Source organism: Stenella coeruleoalba (genome assembly GCF_951394435.1).
Source record: "Stenella coeruleoalba genome assembly, chromosome: X".
NCBI lineage: Eukaryota > Metazoa > Chordata > Mammalia > Artiodactyla > Delphinidae > Stenella > Stenella coeruleoalba.
Window position 1 is genome coordinate 70060456 of NC_137152.1, and position 18689 is coordinate 70079144.

The window sequence follows — 18689 nt, forward strand, 5'->3', positions numbered from 1 at the left end:
TCAGTCTGAGCCTGAAGTCAGGAAAACAAAACAAAAAAAATGAGGTCCCAGCTTGATGGCTGTCAGGCAGGAGAAATTTCCTCTTAGAGTGTCAGTATTCTGCTTATTCAGGCTTTCAACTGATTAGAAGAGGCCCACCCACACTAGGGAAGACAATCTATTAGTCTGTTGATTTAAATGTTAAGCTCATCCAAAAACACCTTCACAGAAACACCCAAAACAATGTTTGACTAAATATCTGGGTACCCTGTAGGCCATTTAAGTTGACACATAAATTTCCCATTACACCTACAAAAACAAGAGGGGAAAGGAAAAGGTATAATTAGATTTATAGATAATTGCAGGTAAAATATCTACCAAAACTTACAAAAAGATATTCATTTTATTCTCTATTTCCAAATTTTTTAAAATCCATTGCAAGTATAAACTTGGAAATTTGTTCAGCCTCCATATCAGTTCTTCATAACTGATGTAAAGAAGTAAAATGACTTGTCCAAGATCATACAGCTCATTGACTGTAAAGCCAGAACTAAAATCAAAGCCTTACAATTTCAATATTCTTTCTAAGGATCCAATGGTACAATTCCCCCTTATCACATGTATGCATGACATGGAAGTTATAAAGTTCAAACTAAATTTCAAAATGGCATTGGTGAATACATTCCTGATACAATACTGTCATAGAAACATTTATCCCTGTACACAGTAGTGATTCTGATTCATACCTCAAAGTACTTTGTGCACAGTTATTGCTGAGTTATGTGACAATTTGGAGTTACTTCAAAACATGCTTTTGCATCCTCTCATACGGACTTTTGAACAAAGAAAATAGACCTTTAACACTGCCTGTGAAAGTAAAGAGCATGATAAGGAAGTGTTTATACTGGCATGGAGCCAGGATGAAGTATTCGTTTTCAAATTTTGGTTCCTGAGAGAAGACATGTCTTCTAACCTAATGAGCTTAGAAAAACACTGCTCTCTTCCTTCAGCTGTAGACTTAAAATACTGTTACTACATTTCCTAGTGGAGTGTGTGTTTTTAGTCATGGGTAAGCAACAGTTTCTTATGTTTCTGGAATTGTTCAAGTTTTCAAGCAAATATTTCTATAAAGACACTCATATTTTCAGTTATTTTATGAAAATAACTACAAACGTGCATGAGGGGACAGATGACAAGATGTTTTCCCTTAATGAACCACCATCAAATTTTCCATAAGAACCCCAAAATAGATCATAATGAATTCCCTGTTACAAATTCTCCTAGGACAAAGTGGCACATTTTAAAAGTGGGTTGCCAGGAAATGAAATCTGGCAGGGGATGGGGTGAGTGGGATCTAGAAGGAAGTGAATTTAAACACTTTGCTTTTGCTCACTTGCTTGGATTTAAAGGCTGAAGCTACTGTACTTCAGTTAGGAAGGAGCTGGGTTAGATATTTGCAAGTCCAGGCAGGAGGGCTGGGAGTGTGCAAATCTAGCAGCTGGAGTGTGTTGTGGTAGCTGCTTTCCTGTGCTAAGCTGATTTACTTGTTTAAGGTCTGACCTCATCATCCTGTCTGTATGGGTTCCCACCTACACTGTTAGCTGCAGCTTTCTGCTTCAGCTGGAAAGCTAGAAGTATTCACAGTATACCACAGACAGCGGGGGAGGGGAGAGCAAGAAAGACTGCTCTCGGCACTTATGCTTTTGTTAGTCCTACAGAAGAGGCAGAGAAACAAGAGATAACAAAGGCTGTTTCCTTTCTGTGAGAGAAGGCTTTTGTCTTTCCTCCTGCAACGATGTCAGTGTCTGGCAAGAAAGAGTTTGATGTGAAACAGATCCTAAGACTACGCTGGAGGTGGTTTAGTCATCCTTCTCAAGGTTCGCCCAACACTGGAAACTGCCTTCAGCAGGAAGGATATGAGCATAGAGGGACCCCGGTTCAGGGCAGGTTGAAGAACCACTCTCGGGACAGAAATGGACTGAAGAAAAGCAATAGTCCTGTCCACCACAACATACTGACACCAGTGCCAGGATCGGCCCCTTCCCATCAAAGAGCCCTTCAGAATTGGCACCCACAAAACCTGATAGAACATCTTCGAGCAAATGAAGATACTCCTAAAGCAGTTCCAGAGGAGAATTTGTTCAAAGAAGCTTGTGAGAAACACTCACAAGATTTGGAGATGATGGCTGATGACAATACAGAAGATTCAACAGCAAGGTAGGAGTTTTCGAAAACATAACAAAGTCATAGCTTAGGTTAACTTATCCTCTAAAACTCTCATTTAATGTTTAAATAAAAGTGTTATAATAATCTCTGAATTTGTATGCAGCCAATCAGGGTCTCCAAGTAACCCCCTCCTCTAGGTCTATAAAGGAAAATAGTAATAATACATTCATTTTGATAATTAATGGGATATATGCTTTACAGTTGTGAGTTTACTTTTCCTATTCCATTCCAATTCCATTAAGAATACTGTTTCAGTTCTAAGAGATGTTTATTATAATTGCTAATTTTCTGTATATATCCTCTATGGCTTGAATGTTCAAATAGTTATGATTTTTTGTACAAGTGTGATGAATTATATAGAACTCTTTCTGACTTTGTCAGGCCAACTCTGACAAAATAAAAGCTCTGACTGCTCAGCACATCCTTATCTATTCCTTAGTACGTGGTTGCTATACTGACGCTTGATAAATGTTATCTTTATGTGAGAGTACAGAACAGTTTCCTTTGGCATTTGAGATTTCTTTCAAGTTGTGTTAGTTTCATAGCTAGCTTGCAATTATGAAAATATTTTGCATAAAGCAAGTAATGAAATGTTGCTTACAGCAGTGAGATCTTAAAGTAGGAAATGGAACATGTCAGGTGTTTCAGAATATTAAAATTGAATAAGAAGTGATAATAAAGTATAGTTTAAGTATAGCTCATAAAATATTTGACTTTATTTTTCTGTCCACCAGAATTATTTGAGTGGAAGGAAATTATGTTCCCTCCTCTAATATTGTCTAACATAACTTAATCTAGTAGATCTTTACTTTTTTTTTTCTTGTTTCATTATCAGATTTTATTTCCCCAACATGTTGTAGACACAATTAACACAATTAATTTTGGTAATGTAATTAAAGTGTAAATGAGCTACAGAAAAAGGTATTTTTGAAATGTCTTAAATTTTATAGCAGTTCAACATGAAGGTATGCTAACTTATTTAGAAATCTGGGTATTTGGTATACTGTGTCTCTACATAAGTTTAGAGGAGAAGGACTGGCAAATTTGCTTCTAGATATGTTTTTGCAATATATCTACCTGACAGTTCCTTGCTTCCATAATTTTAAAACATAATCAATAGAAAAAACAGCATAACAACATTATGGCAAAAGACAAAGCAACTGTGCAAAATGATACCTTTATACGAACTCAGTCTTTCTGTATGAAATGTAAATAATGAAATGATGTTTTGAAATGAATTTAAGTATAATAATAGATTGTGATACAGATGTCTTAAGAAATAAAATGTGTATGTAAGAATTTTCCTAAATATTTTTGTGATTACTCCAGAAAATACTGTATAACTTTTGGGATTGCAGGTTGTATTTAGTACAAATACTTGGATTTCAAAGTAATATATAATCTATGCTTTAGATTCAGCAGGTTTTCAAATTATTTCCCCTCACCATGGACAACAATTTTAAAAACTGCTGAATTTGGAAGTTAATATTAAGCACATTTGACTCTGTTGTAGAATAATTTAAATTATCCACTGTGACTTCCTGACAAAATTCTTTGAGGATCCCTAAACTGATTTTCCAGCATGAGAATATATTTACAATAAATTAGTTGCTAAATGAAAATGCCAGATAAAATGTCGAATATAAATTGTCACCAAGTAATATTTTTTAATATATTTTTCTTTTTATTTTATTCTTGATAGTGTTCATGTTCTAAAAAATTTTCTCTTAAATATCATATGGTTACAGTGGAAAGTTAATATTTTCTTAAAATAAATACAGGAAGTGGTTTTATAGATGTGCCAAGGATATTTTAAGCAGAAGAGAAGGGGTAAATTGAGGACCTTATTAATTGAAATATGATGGTTTATTAATCTATCATTACCCATTCTGAATTGTTTCATCTTGGGTAAAGAGAGTTTGATAAGGAACTCTTTTATGCCCCATTTTCCTAATGCCTCTCTTTTTCAACAAAATTGAGAAGCAGGAGAAAAAAATCCTGCGAAGTTGGCAGCAACCTGTTATCCCCTCAATAGAAGTCTTGTGGTTAAAAAACAAACAAACAAACAAAAATGGCAGTCAGTGTGGAGAACACAAGATGGGCTCTAACACTTGGGGCAAAATAAAGGTCTTTAAGCCATCCTGCTTCCTACAAATATTGCAGGGGATTAATAGAGAATGGACTAAATTACTAACATGTAATATAGTTGAATAAACTACCATTACTACTAAAACAGATAGTAAAGCCAAGGTATTAAGTTATATTAGTATGTTTTTGTGGAATTTAAAAACCTCAATACATTCCTATGTAATTGAAGTATAGTATGTACTTCATTTATGAGCAACTCTGTATCACGATCCCACACCGTGAGTATGCACATATCAGTATGCCTGGGCTCAATTATCATTTTCTTTTTGTCCTAGTTATCTACGAACTCTGCATCTTTGCTTCCCCATAATGACCTTGCTCAATGTCCTTTATTTTCTTTATTTCATCCCTAGAATTCCAAAAATCAGAATATTTTAAGTGTATTATGATTATGCCTTTATATTACAGAATATTTAGTTATAAGATTATATATATATGTATATATATATATAATATATATTTTAACTGCTCATAAAGAGATGATGCCTAAGTACCCAGGTGTATAAAGTGGTAAACTGCATTTGCCAAGACAAATGCGGTTATCTCCTCATTGCGCTTGAGAACATTAAATAAAATGCTGATGATATGTGTATGGGCCCAGAACAACATGCCCCAGTGCAAAGCTGGAGATTCACAGGGGTGTTTAGTTTTAAGGAATTAGCAGGAATGGGGATAATACCCTCATACTACCTGTTGGGGCTTTTGGTTTTTGCATAAATTACTAATTGTATGATATATGATTTTGTATATCTTTTCCAGTATTGCAGTGTTAGACAAGACTCCAAATTCCCTCCATTTGAGACCTTTTCAGTTTTCAAGTGAGCTTGCCTAGAAAAAAAAAAAAAGAGCAGCTGGCAGTATATACTTTGATATCCCGAAGAAGGGGGGATTGGATGAATAAGACCTAGAATTAATTAATAATTCATTCCACAAATATTGAGCACCATTGGGTGTCAGGCACACTTCTAGGCACTGGGGATAAAACAGGATCAAAACAGAGAACCTGTTTTCATAGAGTATACATTCTAATGGGGAGAGAGAGATAATAAAAATAAACCAAAATGTAGTACTTAAATGGTTGTAAGTACTATGAAGAAAAAATAATTAGAGGGAATAGAGTGAAGAAGGGATACTCCTTCAGATAGGGAAGGCCTTTCTGATGAGGTAACATTTGAGCAGAGATCTAAATGAAGTGAAGCCATCTAAATGAAGAGACAGCCATGAGGGTGTCTGACTCAAAAATTCAAACAAATGAGAGGTTACTGCTGCTGTGCTACAGGGGAGCCCCTAACCTCCATCCATATTTTTTCTATTTACATCAATGCCACATGTCCCCACACAGTCCATTGATTAATGTTCCAAACACCCTTAACTGGTGAATTCAAAAATATGTCCAGACTTGTTGTTTACTATAGTGACTTTAAGATCACATGCATATTCCATGGTCACAGAGGAGACTTTCCAGCCATCCTGTTAACCATGGTGTCATTTTGTCCTCTGAGGTTCTGGCTATGCAGCCAGCAGACCATATGCCTCATGTACAGTGGCCCCTGTGTCCTTTGTGAAAATGGACACATGATGGTGTATTTGCTTTCTTAACAAAACAATTCAGATAAGGCCAAATGTATTGTGCGTCTTCATCCTCAACACAGATCCATCTGTGATATGGAATATGCTTGGGAAATATTTATGCATAAGAGAAATCTTAAATAATGAAGTTTATTGTAATATCTTTTCTCATAAAGTAGGAAGTAAGGTACCTGGTTATTTACAGGGAGCACTTTCCAGGAAGACAGAACAGCAATTTCAAGAGCCCTGAGATGGGAGTGTGCTTGATATGTTTAAACACAAGGAGGCTAGTGCAGCTGGAGTAGGGTTTTTAAAGGGGAGAGTGGTAGCAGATGATTTTGGAAAGTGGTAGCAGATGATTTTGGAAAAGTAACAGTAATAATACAACATTAAAAATAATAAGTACCTTTTGTAAACCTTTACCATGTTCCAGGCACTAAATATTTTACATATATTTTCTCATGTTCCCAAGGAAAATTTTTGAATGTAAAGGTAACATTCACATCTTTCTCTGGGTATTATTTTGTTGGATATCTGTTGTGGTTTTTGCTTATCTTCTTACAAGGCAAAAATAATGTGGCCTTCTAAAGTTCAGAACTAGGCCTGTGTTACTTAATTTCACACTGCATTATTCAGTATAAACTGTTACTTCAAAGGAAAGAATAAGGAGCTAACTACAGGTTTATTGTTGTTTATAGAAAATTTAAGGTTAAATCCTTTTGTCGATGGGTTAAAATGTACCATATAAAACTACATAAGTTATTCAATTGCTTTACTAAATTTAGAATATTTTAACACATAATTTAAACTTAGTGCAATGATTCCTAACATTCCTAATTCCTAATGAACTTATATTGGTTGATTTTAAATCCTTGCTACTCACAGCCTCTTTCCTGAGAGTGAGGTACCATGGTCCTCACGACTCATTCTTAACATTGTGGTATTGCATATATATTTAAGCTAACATTAATTAAAATATATTTAATACTTGAGAAAATTAGGACTCCTTTCCATCTAGGCATCTGGCAATATGTTAGGGTCATGTTTCTTTAAGTATTATGATTAAGCACCTATAGTTATTTCTGGTATTTGAAAGACAAGAATCATTTTTCTTCTGCATTTGGAAATATAAATAAAGAACTTAAAGTATGTGGTACTACTTAATATGTGACTTCAGGAGCAGCATATTAATTGCATTGACCTGTTACACATTGCTTAAATATTCAATCACTTAGTACATTAAAATTTATTTTTTAAACTTGTATATCTCCTTTCTGATTTTTGTAAGACATCTGCCCCTTAATACTAATCTTTTTGATTTCTTTCCTATGACCTTGTAAGTAAAAATAGTTTCAATGCTATATATATACACACATGCACATACATACACACATATGTATACATGTATATGTGTGTATGTGTATATGTATATCAGTGTGAAATTCTTATATTTGAAGGAGATGAAAAACTAAAATTGAGGTGGAGGACTGGGGAACACTGGATCCTTAATAAAGAAACATAAGTCAGTATTCTGCAAGATGAATCTGGAATATCTTGTGCCATAAAGTAGAAAGTCCTCAAAAAAGTAATCATGGGGGTATGTCAAAGGGACACAGAAGCCAACTGAAAAAGCTCCTAATGGCCAAAGCTGGAACAATATTAGCAAACAAACAAAAAAAAAGTATTATAAACCTAAGTAAAAAATAAAAAATTTAAGTCTGTATTGATATAAATCAATGTTTAAATAAATAAGACAGAAAAAACAAATCTCTGGTGCAGAAGAATTCCAAATAATTTATGTACATACTCTGTCCTCAAGGAGGTGGAGCTGAACACTGTACCTTAAGTGTGGGCTGCACATAGTGACTTCTTTTCGGAGAGTGAGTATAGCATGGAAGCGTGGTGGGGGAAGAGTACATTTACAGTGGAGAAACATGAAGAATACTCTCAGCCAGGTAATCAAGGTTAACATCAAAACTGCTCAGCAGTGTTGACAGTATATATACTTGGTATGGTGTGATGAGAATGGCACTTTACTTCTGTCTTCTACCTCCATAAAACCCATCGTCCCCATCCCAATCTAATCATGAGAAAAACATCAGACAAATCCAAATAGGAGGACATTTTTCAAAATGCTTGGTGTTTAATCTTCAAGCTGTAAATGTCATCAAAAACAATGAAAATCTGAGAAACTGTCACAACCAAGAAGTGCCTAAGAATACATGATGAATAAATGTGATATGGAAAAGAAAAAGGACTTTAGGTAAAAACTGAGGACATCTGAATAAAGAATGGACTTTAATTAATAATGATGTATCAAAACTGGTCAATTAATGGTAACAAATGTGCCAGACTAGTGTAAGATATTGATAATAGGGAAAATTGGATGTGGGGTTTATAGGAACTCCCTATACTATCATTACACTATCACAATTTTTCTTTAAAAATGTACAATATTTTAGCAAAGACTATCTTAGTAAATAGATTTAGTAAATCAATGCTGGAAGACCACCCAATTTTAAGAATTGAGTACATGTTGTTATTTGTTAGTTTTGTTTATTTTTGTTCTTTGGCAGCTGAATAGAAGGATACCAAATCAAAATCAGTGGGCTGAAAAAAAAATTAGTGGGCTGTTATCTCCTCCATGCAAAAATCTTATACATTAGCAACAAGATTTTATCCTAAGGGCAATCTTAAGGAAATCAGTTAAAGTTCTGTTAACAACTAAACATTACATGCAATTTCAATTCTTATCCCCATGATATTGATTCTATCATTTGGCTTGGACCAACTTTTAAGGGCATAGCAATTAATAAAGTCATAGTTGGGTATAAATAAACTCATTTTTATTTAATCACTCCAGAACACCATGGTTACTAATGAAATGGTATATATTTATTGGAGCTTTCAAATGAAAATATGGCCTGCCACATTTTTTCTATTTCTTCATATTACTGTCTGTGGTTTATCTCTTAGGAGGAAACAATGGCACATATAAAACAAGCTTCTTTATATAAAAATCTGTATTACTCCATGCTAAAATGAAAAATACAGCCATTGAGTATATTTTATTCATGGTGATTCCATTCCATTAAGATTACAATTTCACTAAAGAGAATGGACAATATGTATCCCAGTGGTTGAGAAATAAGATTTTGTAAATAGACTTAAAAATAACTATCTAAGAGAATGTAACTAAAAGTGAGAAAATCAAAATCAAATAGTTTTCATTATCTGATGTTTTAGGATGGAAAAAGTATTACTGAAATTTTATTCAACATATGTTTTTACTCTGAAAACATTGTAAAATAATTATTTCCCAAATCAATATATAGATATAATACTTACATATCACTAGCATTTGCACTGGAGGAGAGCAATACTAGCAATTATGTTTATTGAAACTATCAGAAGTGAATGCTTTTTTACTCCTGGTTAACTTTTCTTAACCTGTTACTGTTAGTCGAAGTGGCTTGTCCTTTTCATGCTTTCAAATGCTATTGTACAGAATGTAAACTTGTTGCCCTTCTTACACACTGTGTATTGCTATTGCTTCTTCAGGAGCCATACTATACACCTTACAAGTGTTTTTGGCAGGTCTTTAACATGTGATGGGTTCTTGGTTATTTCACTTTCAGCTCACTCAATAGAAGCTAACTGTTAAGTCTTTTGTCCACATTTTCCCTGTATAACTGGATTGCTTCAACACAGTGGCATTTAGATGTCCTTTTCTGGCTAATGTTGATTGCATTGTCTATAACAATACTAATAAACAATTGCATGTGTAACAGACTGTCACATAACACTTTAGGCAACTCTTTAATTTAGTCTGAATTCTGTTGTAACATTCAACAAGCCAATTGCTTAAATAAGATGTTGATATTCATTTGTTTCTGCCATTCAACAAGTGTTTATTGAATTCCAATTGTATGCATTATGTTTTCTTAGGCACTTTAAAGATGAAAGATAAATAATAGATGTTGATTCCCACTTGAGACTTAAAATACTGTTGGGGAGCTAAAGTGCATCTACTTGGAAGGTTTATGGCAATAAAAAAAAGAGTGTATTGCAAAAACAGTTTAAGTTGCTTGGTCATTGAAACTGCTAGGCATTCAAAGACAAGAAATAATTCTTCTGACCAGAGCAATCTTAGAATGTTTCATGGAGGAGCATGATTTGAGACCAATTTTAAGGATGGATAGCGTTTTGATACAGATATGGGGAAGAATGAATTCTAGGTAGGAGGACAAACACAGTACCTTGAAAAAGGCACTGAAACATAGAAATTTAAGGTGTGCTCAAATGACAGATTTCAGTTTGGCTGAAGTGAATGATATACATTGGAGAATAGTACAAAGTTAAGCAAAAAAGGAAGGTCAGGCATAGATCATGGAAGATCTTAAAAGACAGATAAGGACTATCTGGAATTTATTTTAGAGGTCTGGGTTTTTTAACGTCCAAGAAGTTATTCAAATATTTTGTGTCTACGGGCTTCCCTGGTGGCGCAGTGGTTGAGAGTCCACCTGCCGATGCAGGGGACATGGGTTCATGCCCCGGTCTGGGAAGATCCCAAATGCCGCGGAGCGGCTGGGCCCGTGAGCCATGGCCGCTGAGCCTGCGCGTCCGGAGCCTGTGCTCCACAACGGAAGAGGCCACAACAGTGAGAGGCCCGCGTACCGAAAAAAAGAAAAAATATTTTGTGTCTGTGAGTAATTTTAGGGAGAAGTTCCACTTGCTTTCCTCAGATTCTCCAACATTCCATTACACAGGAAAAACAAAGTAATGAATGGTAGCAAAGAAAGCATGTTAATATATATAATGCTTTAAGGGAAAAAATGTGGTGAGAAAAAATAGAAAATATAGGACTTGACATGTGGAATATCCATTTAGGATGTTTAGATTTTTAAAAGTATGATGCTTTTTTTTTTTTTCAAGGTCTAGTTGAATGGTATTCCAGGACTCTGAGCAGTTCACTAAACATTTGAATAAGTGATTTTTAATTTTCAAAAATATCTTTTTAGCTTTAGTTTTATTGTGGCAAGAATACTTAAATTGAGTTCTATCCTCTCAACAAAATTTTAAGTACACAATAGAGTATAGACACAAAGTTGTAGAGCAGATCTCTAGAACCTATTCAAGTTGTATAATTGAAACTCCATCCATTCAACAACAACTCTCCATTTCCCACTCCCCCCCAGTCACCGGAAACCACCATTCTACTCTCTGTTTTTATGAGTTGGATTATTTTATGTACTTTATATAAATGAAATAATACAGCTTTTGTCCTTCTGTGACTGGCTTATTTCACTTAGCATGATGCCCTCCAGGTTCACCGATGTTGTCATATAAGGCAGGATTTCTCTAAGGCGAATAATACTCTATTGTATGTATATACCACATTGTCTTTATGCATCCATCTGTTAATGGAAACTTAGGCTGTTTCCATGTCTTGGATACTGTGACTAATGATGCAATGAACATGGCAGTGAAAATATCTCCTCAAGAAACTGATTTCAATTTTTTTAATGATATATATCAAGAAGTGTGATTGCTGAATCCTGTGGTAGTTCTATTTTTAAGTTTTTGGGGATGTTCCAAACTGATTTCCTTCGCAGCTGCACCATTTTACATTCCCATCAACATATAACAAAGGTTCTGATTTCTCCACATCCTCGCCAGCACTTGTTATCATTTGTTTTTTTGTTGTTGTTGTGTTTATAATAGTATTTTTAACAGATTTGAGATGATATCTCACTGTGGGTTTGATTTGTATTTCCCTGATGATTAGTGATGTTGAGCACCTTTTTATATACCTGTTGGCCATTTGTATGTCTTCTTTGAAGAAGTGTCTATTTCTTTGCCCATTTTTAAATCAGATTATTTGTTTCTTTGCTATTGACTTGTGTGAGTCCCTTACATATTTTAGATATTAACCCTTATCAGATAGATGGTTTATAAATATTTTCTTCCATTCCATAGGTTGCCTTTTGAGTATTGATTGTTTCCTTTGTTATTTTCCTTTTGAGTATTGATTGTTTCCTTTGCTATTTTATGTACTTTTAGTTTGATGTATTCCCACTAGTCTATTTTCATTTTTGTTGCTTGTGCTTTGGTATTATATCCAAGAAATTATTGCCAAGACCAATGTCTTGAAGCTTTTTCCCCATGTTTTCTGCTAGGAGTTTTATGGTTTCAGGTTTTCATTAAAATCTTTAATCCATTGTGAGTTGATTTTTGTATATGCCATAAGGTTCAATTTCATTATTCCTAAGTGTTTTATTCTTCTTGACACTTTTGTAAATGGAATAGTTTTCTTAATTTCCTTTTTAGGTAGGTCGTTGTTGGTGTAGAAACAGAAAGGATTTTAAATGTTTATTTTGTATCCTGCAACTTTACTGAATTTGTTGATTAGTTCTACCAGCTTTTTTGAGGAGTCTTTAGGGTTATCTACATATAAGAGCATGTTGTCTGCAAACACAGATAATTTTTCTTCTTCCCTTCTGATTGGGATAACTTTTATTTATCTTCTTAAATGCTCTGGCTAGGACTTCCAGTATTATGTTGGTTGTAATGGAGTGTGGGAGGCAGATAATTTTCAGAGATGCTAGTTTAATGAGCTATACCTGGGGCAATTCTCTTTCTTGTTAGTGCAAATAGGATCTTGGACTTCACTGTGCCCAAAAATAATCTGGGGAGCTTGTTAAAAATGTAGTTACTCAGTATCCACTACCAGAGAATTTAACTTATTAGTTTTGAGGTGAGATTTAGGAATCTGAATTTTTAACAAACTTCTGAACCAAACTTTAAAAAACACTTCGTCAGCTCCTGCAAGCCTAATTTGTCAGGATTCCTACAGGATCCTAATACTTGATATATTTGTAAACATGCAATAAATAAAACAGCAAGGTCTCATATAAAGTATAATAGGTTATAAAGCATAATAATTGATTGTACTTTATATACAGAATAGTAAATACACTTGAATCTATGATTTACATTAAGTTCTCAAATATTGACCAAGAAAATGCTTTAAAAATAGTCAGCAGCATTAATTTAGCCTTTCATTCTTCCATGTGTAATGAACTTTATTAAGTTCTGTGAAAGGATGACAAAGGAATAAAAACATATATCTTACCCTTATGGAGTTTCCAGTTGGAATGGAAAAGCACACCCTCGCAATAAAAGTTTTAAAAGCAGTTACAAGGTAGCAACTCAGTTCAGCTCTCCTAGTGTTTAATATAGAAGCTACCCAGGATAATTAAGATGGAAGTAGGGTTAATGACTCAAGACGTGTTGAAATGCAAACATAGAAAGTTTAATCCAAGAATAGCAACAAATTTCAACCACATGGAAAATGTTCATTATTGTTAATTTTTCAACTCAGAAACAAAATAACCAATGACACTTTACCATCATTGTGGTCCGTCAACTCTCAGGTGAGGTATTTTGAAGGTTGGACAACGATTACTAATATAATGCTATATATACTATAGATACTTATTTTTTATTTATTTATTTTTTTGCGGCATGCGGGCCTCTCACTGTTGTGGCCTCTCCCGTTGCGGAGCACAGGCTCCGGACGCGCAGGCTCAGCGGCCAAGGCTCACATGCCCAGCCGCTCCGCGGCACGTGGGATCTTCCCAGACTGGGACACGAACCCGTGTCCCCTGCATTGGCAGGCGGACTCTCAACCACTGTGCCACCAGGGAAGCCCTGGCTGATCTAAATAACTTGTCTTGCTTAAGGATAAAGCAAGTTTGATAGCAATTAGTGTACATCTTGCTAATGTATCAAGATTGAGATGATTTTTATTTCTATATTAAAGAAATAAAAGTACATACATTTGAACTTGCCACATGTGATCAAAGCAAGTATATATACTATAATTATTTTCATAACTACTATATATATGAAGAAAAAGGAAATTTATGCTCTGAATTTTTTATCCCGTTTCATTTGACTGAAGTTTATAAAAATTGCACATTTATAAATATCTTAGGATTTTGGTTAGAAAGGACTTTTAAAGAAATAGACAGGTGTGAGAAAAGGTTAAAACATAGAATAACTATAGCTAATTAGTGGCAAAACTGTAACTATAAGCCAAATTTCCTAAATCCTGGACTTTAACCGTGCTCTTCTCTTAATAGCATATTCAGCTACTTCCTTTAGATAAATTTATGGGTGTGCAATCATCATTATAGCTGATGTCTAAAAGTGCCTATGTTAGCCTGTTTACAGAATTTCTTACAAATAACTACATGCAATAATTTTTACACTTCACATCAGATAACTGCCACATCAAAGACATAAACTAGGACATTTTACATACCTTTTTTACCATAAAAAATAGTTAAATCATCTTATTCATTCTACTGTTTGCAGAAAATATCTAAAATATTCAGTCATTTTGAGAATAGATGTTTTGCTTTGTAAATTGCCTGTCACCACACAGGGGCTTCTCCATACACTCAGGAGTTCAAGAACAACACAATGACTATCTCTGGTCAAGGAATCATCTACTCTTTTGGCTTCTGCCCATAAGTAGTATGGGTAATCAAGAACTGAATGAGATCATATTTATGCTGTTATTCTTAAGTAGATCAATGTTGCAACTTTATTCAAAGATGAGGAGATAATTCAAATAACACTGACAGTTTCTCTGTAAGCTAACCAACAAATATACTAAAACAATTAGGCCCTATTTGCTTATTTTCCTCTCAGCAATATAAAACTGGTGATAAATATATCTATGTAAAACATTTAGGATAACCTTTAAAGTTATCCTGCAACTTTTTCTTCTTCAAGCCCAAAAAGTCTTAAAATCCCCTTTCTTCCCTGTAGATAATTTAGTTAGTCTTCTGTTGACAGCTATACATCTAGTAAGGGTCTGACTATCACAGAATTTTTTTTACTTTTGTGTTGAAAGAGGCTTGTAAAAATAAATGGATAAAAATTGCTAGTGGTACTCAAAGTTCTTTGCCATTAAAATGGGAAGAAAGGGTGCTTCCCTGGTGGTGCAGTGGTTGAGAGTCCGCCTGCCAATGCAGGGGACACGGGTTCGTGCCCCGGTCCGGGAAGATCCCACATGCCGTGGAGCAGCTGGACCTGTGAGCCATGGCCACTGAGTCTGCGCGTCCAGAGCCCGTGCTCTGCAACGGGGGAGGCCACAACAGTGAGAGGCCCGTGTACCGCAAAAAAAAAAAAAAAAAAAAAAAAAAAAAAAAAAAAAGGGAAGAAAATACTGCCAAAAACATGAAAATTCATGAAACATCTGTTATTGCTTCCAGTCAAGTTTAAATAATAGTTATTTCCCCTTGCATAAAATTATTTCCTTTTATCCTTCCAGCATAGCATAGATTTTTACAGGTGCATGAGAATTCTAGTCATTGTTTAGCTAAAATATCAATCTGCCAAAAAGTGTGGAAAAGGCTTATATGTGGGGGATATATTTGGCAAAATTAATAAGTAGTGTTTCATTGTCTTTCATTTTGAATGAATAAACTGATAGTCTTTCTAAGGTTCTATTAAAGTAAAACAGTAGAGGATATCTGATTAAGTCATTCTTAAATAGCTTGGTCATCACATACTGTTAAAATATAATTTAAAGTTATTTGCAAAAGTTAGAATTTGAACATGTATATGTATTTTTTTTAATTTTACACTAAATCACATATATTAATTTATAGGTAAATAGAAACAGAATTTCTTTTGTTTGTTGAATGATGATTGCTTAATTATGAAAATGTACCTAAGAAGCACTTATAAGCTAATGGACTATTAAACATTTTTAATGATTAAACCATTTGCATCTTTAGTATTGTTAAGGTTTTTCTTATTTTTTCCTGATGTATGCAGTACCATTAGTGAAGTACACTGAAGGCTTTAAATCACAGGATACATGAAATGGTTTATTAATAGTAGTGAGAATGGTATACACTGTGACATCAGAACATACTCTATTTATTGAATTCAAGCCTGTTATTTAATTTTTTGATTTGTAAATTATATTTATGTTGAGAAACATCTTAATCAGTCATCTATGCTACCACTGTTACAGTGTTATTTCCCAGAAGGCTTGCTTTGACCTTTGTGTGCAATCAAAATAAATAAAACTCATTATATCTAGTACAATAATATCTCTTCTCCTCCCTACCTCCATCCCCCCAGAAAGAAGAATGCCTCTTGAATTTATAATAAGTGTTCAGATCACTAAGAGAGCCATTAAGGTCAAGGTCATACCTACACTGCTGAAAAATAACCAAGTGAATATGTGTGTAAAAGAATAAACTAAAGATTTCAAGACATTTTCCCAGCTTTTTTGCTTTAGTTGATATGTTGGAACCAAGAGATCATTGACTTGGTACAAGTTGTCCTTCAAAAACACATCTCTTTGAGTACATCAAGAAGATGTAATAAAAGATAAGATAATTTTTGTTTATAATATTAATTTGAATTCTAAATAATATGTTCTCCAATGATTTTATTTTTTTATATTTTACATAGTTTTCTAGTTTTTCAACTTTAAATGGAAATTCTGGAATGACTCTGTGACTTTCATCTCAGAGGTCCCAAAATAGTATCCAGCCTACACACACACACACACACACACACACACACACACACACACATACAGTCTCTCTCTCTCTCTCTTTTCTCTCTCTTTCTCATACACACACATACACACACACACACACACACACTTCCTAGAAAAGGTCAAGCTTTCAAAAACCATGCCCTCTTCTCAAGGTACAATTAAATAAATATGATTTGTTTTACTCATGAAATGCTTAAATAAATCTTAACTAGCTTAAATATCATACATGACCTTCAGATTTTACTCAAGTATTTTAAAAAAATTGTTCAATATCTATTTAATTATTTTTGTCAATAGCTATAAGTTCATTCTTCTCATTTAATGGAAACTAAGAGCACATGGCCAGAAAAGGGGGGACATGGGGAACTTTTATAATTATTTGGTTTTTAAAATTAATTCAGGTATTCTAAGAAGGGATTACAGAGTGCTACAGAATTCAACATGAATTAGGCGATTCTGATTTGAGCCTCAAACATGTTCTGGCTGATTATGTCAGGGTTGTATCAGGAACCAACCATGCCAAAATATCATGCCTACATAACTGGGTATGAACCATGAGTATTATTGATACTCATTTCTGGAAACTACTATATCTCACTAAAGTTTGCTAGGTATGGTAATTTAATTAGCAGAGCAAAAACATAAGTTAAAGTGACAGAATTGCCGTTGAAAAAAAGTGGCAATTAAACTTTTAGAGGACTATTACTATAGTTAGAACATCTAGCTAAAAGATAAAATGATTTTTAGAAAATTCTACTTAGTAAATTCTACTCATACTGATCACCTTGGGAATTAATAATCTGAACTCATTTTATTTTATTTATTTAGATGTTTATTTTGTGGACACTTTCCAGAGTCTCAGGGTGAAATAGAAGGGAAAGCCTTAAATTCTGCCACAGTATATCACTCATGCGGTTTTGAGTATGAGCTTCACCTAGCTCTACATCCTTCATCCCCATTCGTTTGTCTTTCTCTACTTAAATTACAAGGAGTTATGTGAGAAAACTTGGAAGAAGAGAGATAACACTACGGATCCCAAAGCTGCACCTAATCTTGTATTTGAGCTGCTTCTCTTGCTGGACATTGTTGCCCAAACCTTTGACTTTCTCAGGTTTCATTAAAGAGCATAGACTCTTTAAGTACTAAAATAAAACAAATCACATGAGATGTTCATTTTACTTCCCTATTTTATAAATAATTATGGCTAAAATATGCATTAACATTTGAGAAGAGAGTACTGCACAGTAGATACAAGAAGTTGCCATTTTAATGAGATTAGATAATTCAAAATGGACCAAGAATATGTAGGTTATAATCTGCATATCATATATGCAGTATAATATACAGTGTATATATATATATATATATATATATATATATATATATATATATATATGTTCATATATTCTTAGAAGTGTTAAAACTTTGAGTCATTTTTGGTTTAGACTGTTTTCATGCTGGTTTCTCTGGAATCTTCTATTGAGGACTTATCATTATCCAGTATCTGCTGCATTTAATAGAAAGTAATAAAGAGGACATAAAACTATTTTTTCTCAATTAAAACTTTTTGTCATCATTTTTATTTAAATATAAATTTCTCCCCAGTATTTCCAGTTCCCTTTATGTCTCCTGCCTGTCTGGAAAGTAGCTTGATTCCTTCTGCTAAAACATCATATTCATGGCAATTTATGTTTTGCTTGAAGTGTCTGATTTTTACACTCAATGATTTTTTTTCTGGGATTCAGCAGTACTAAATGCCCTGTGTTTATGATTTTTTTTCATAATTTGCCATTTCTCTACAAAACATCCAAAATAATATGCGATTATAAAAATATACCTAGTTGATTTTCAAAGTGAACTGTGACTGAAAAGCACCAATATAAATTTGAAAATATTAGTTTCTTTAATCAATATCTATGAATTTTAAGCAGGCATCATTGAAAGGTCAGACCTGAGCTTGTACATAATAATACTCTCTTGCTGCTGTGCCAAATGCAAACGAGTTTTCCTCCTGTCTCTTGATATTCTCTATGCTGCTGGTTGCAAACATAGAGAATAATTGTTAATTGTTATGGACAGCAGACAAAGTGTGACTTTGTATTTATTGTTTGTTCTCCTTAGAAGAATCATTATTTTCATAGTCTACCACAGTTTGTATTTGATTTGCTCAAAA

General features: G+C 33.9%; 1 protein-coding gene across 1 annotated transcript in view; it reads left to right on the forward strand.

Moving 5' to 3' along the window:
- Positions 1-1640: 1640 nt before the first annotated feature.
- The window catches only part of KLHL4 (kelch like family member 4), a gene marked incomplete at its 3' end in the record, with an annotated part of 113553 nt that continues 96504 nt past the window's right edge, over positions 1641-18689 (forward strand). The window contains exon 1 of the mRNA XM_079910230.1: positions 1641-2196. Coding sequence (XP_079766356.1) covers positions 1775-2196 — 422 coding nt within the window. The 5' untranslated portion in view covers positions 1641-1774. The remainder of the gene's footprint in view (positions 2197-18689) is intronic.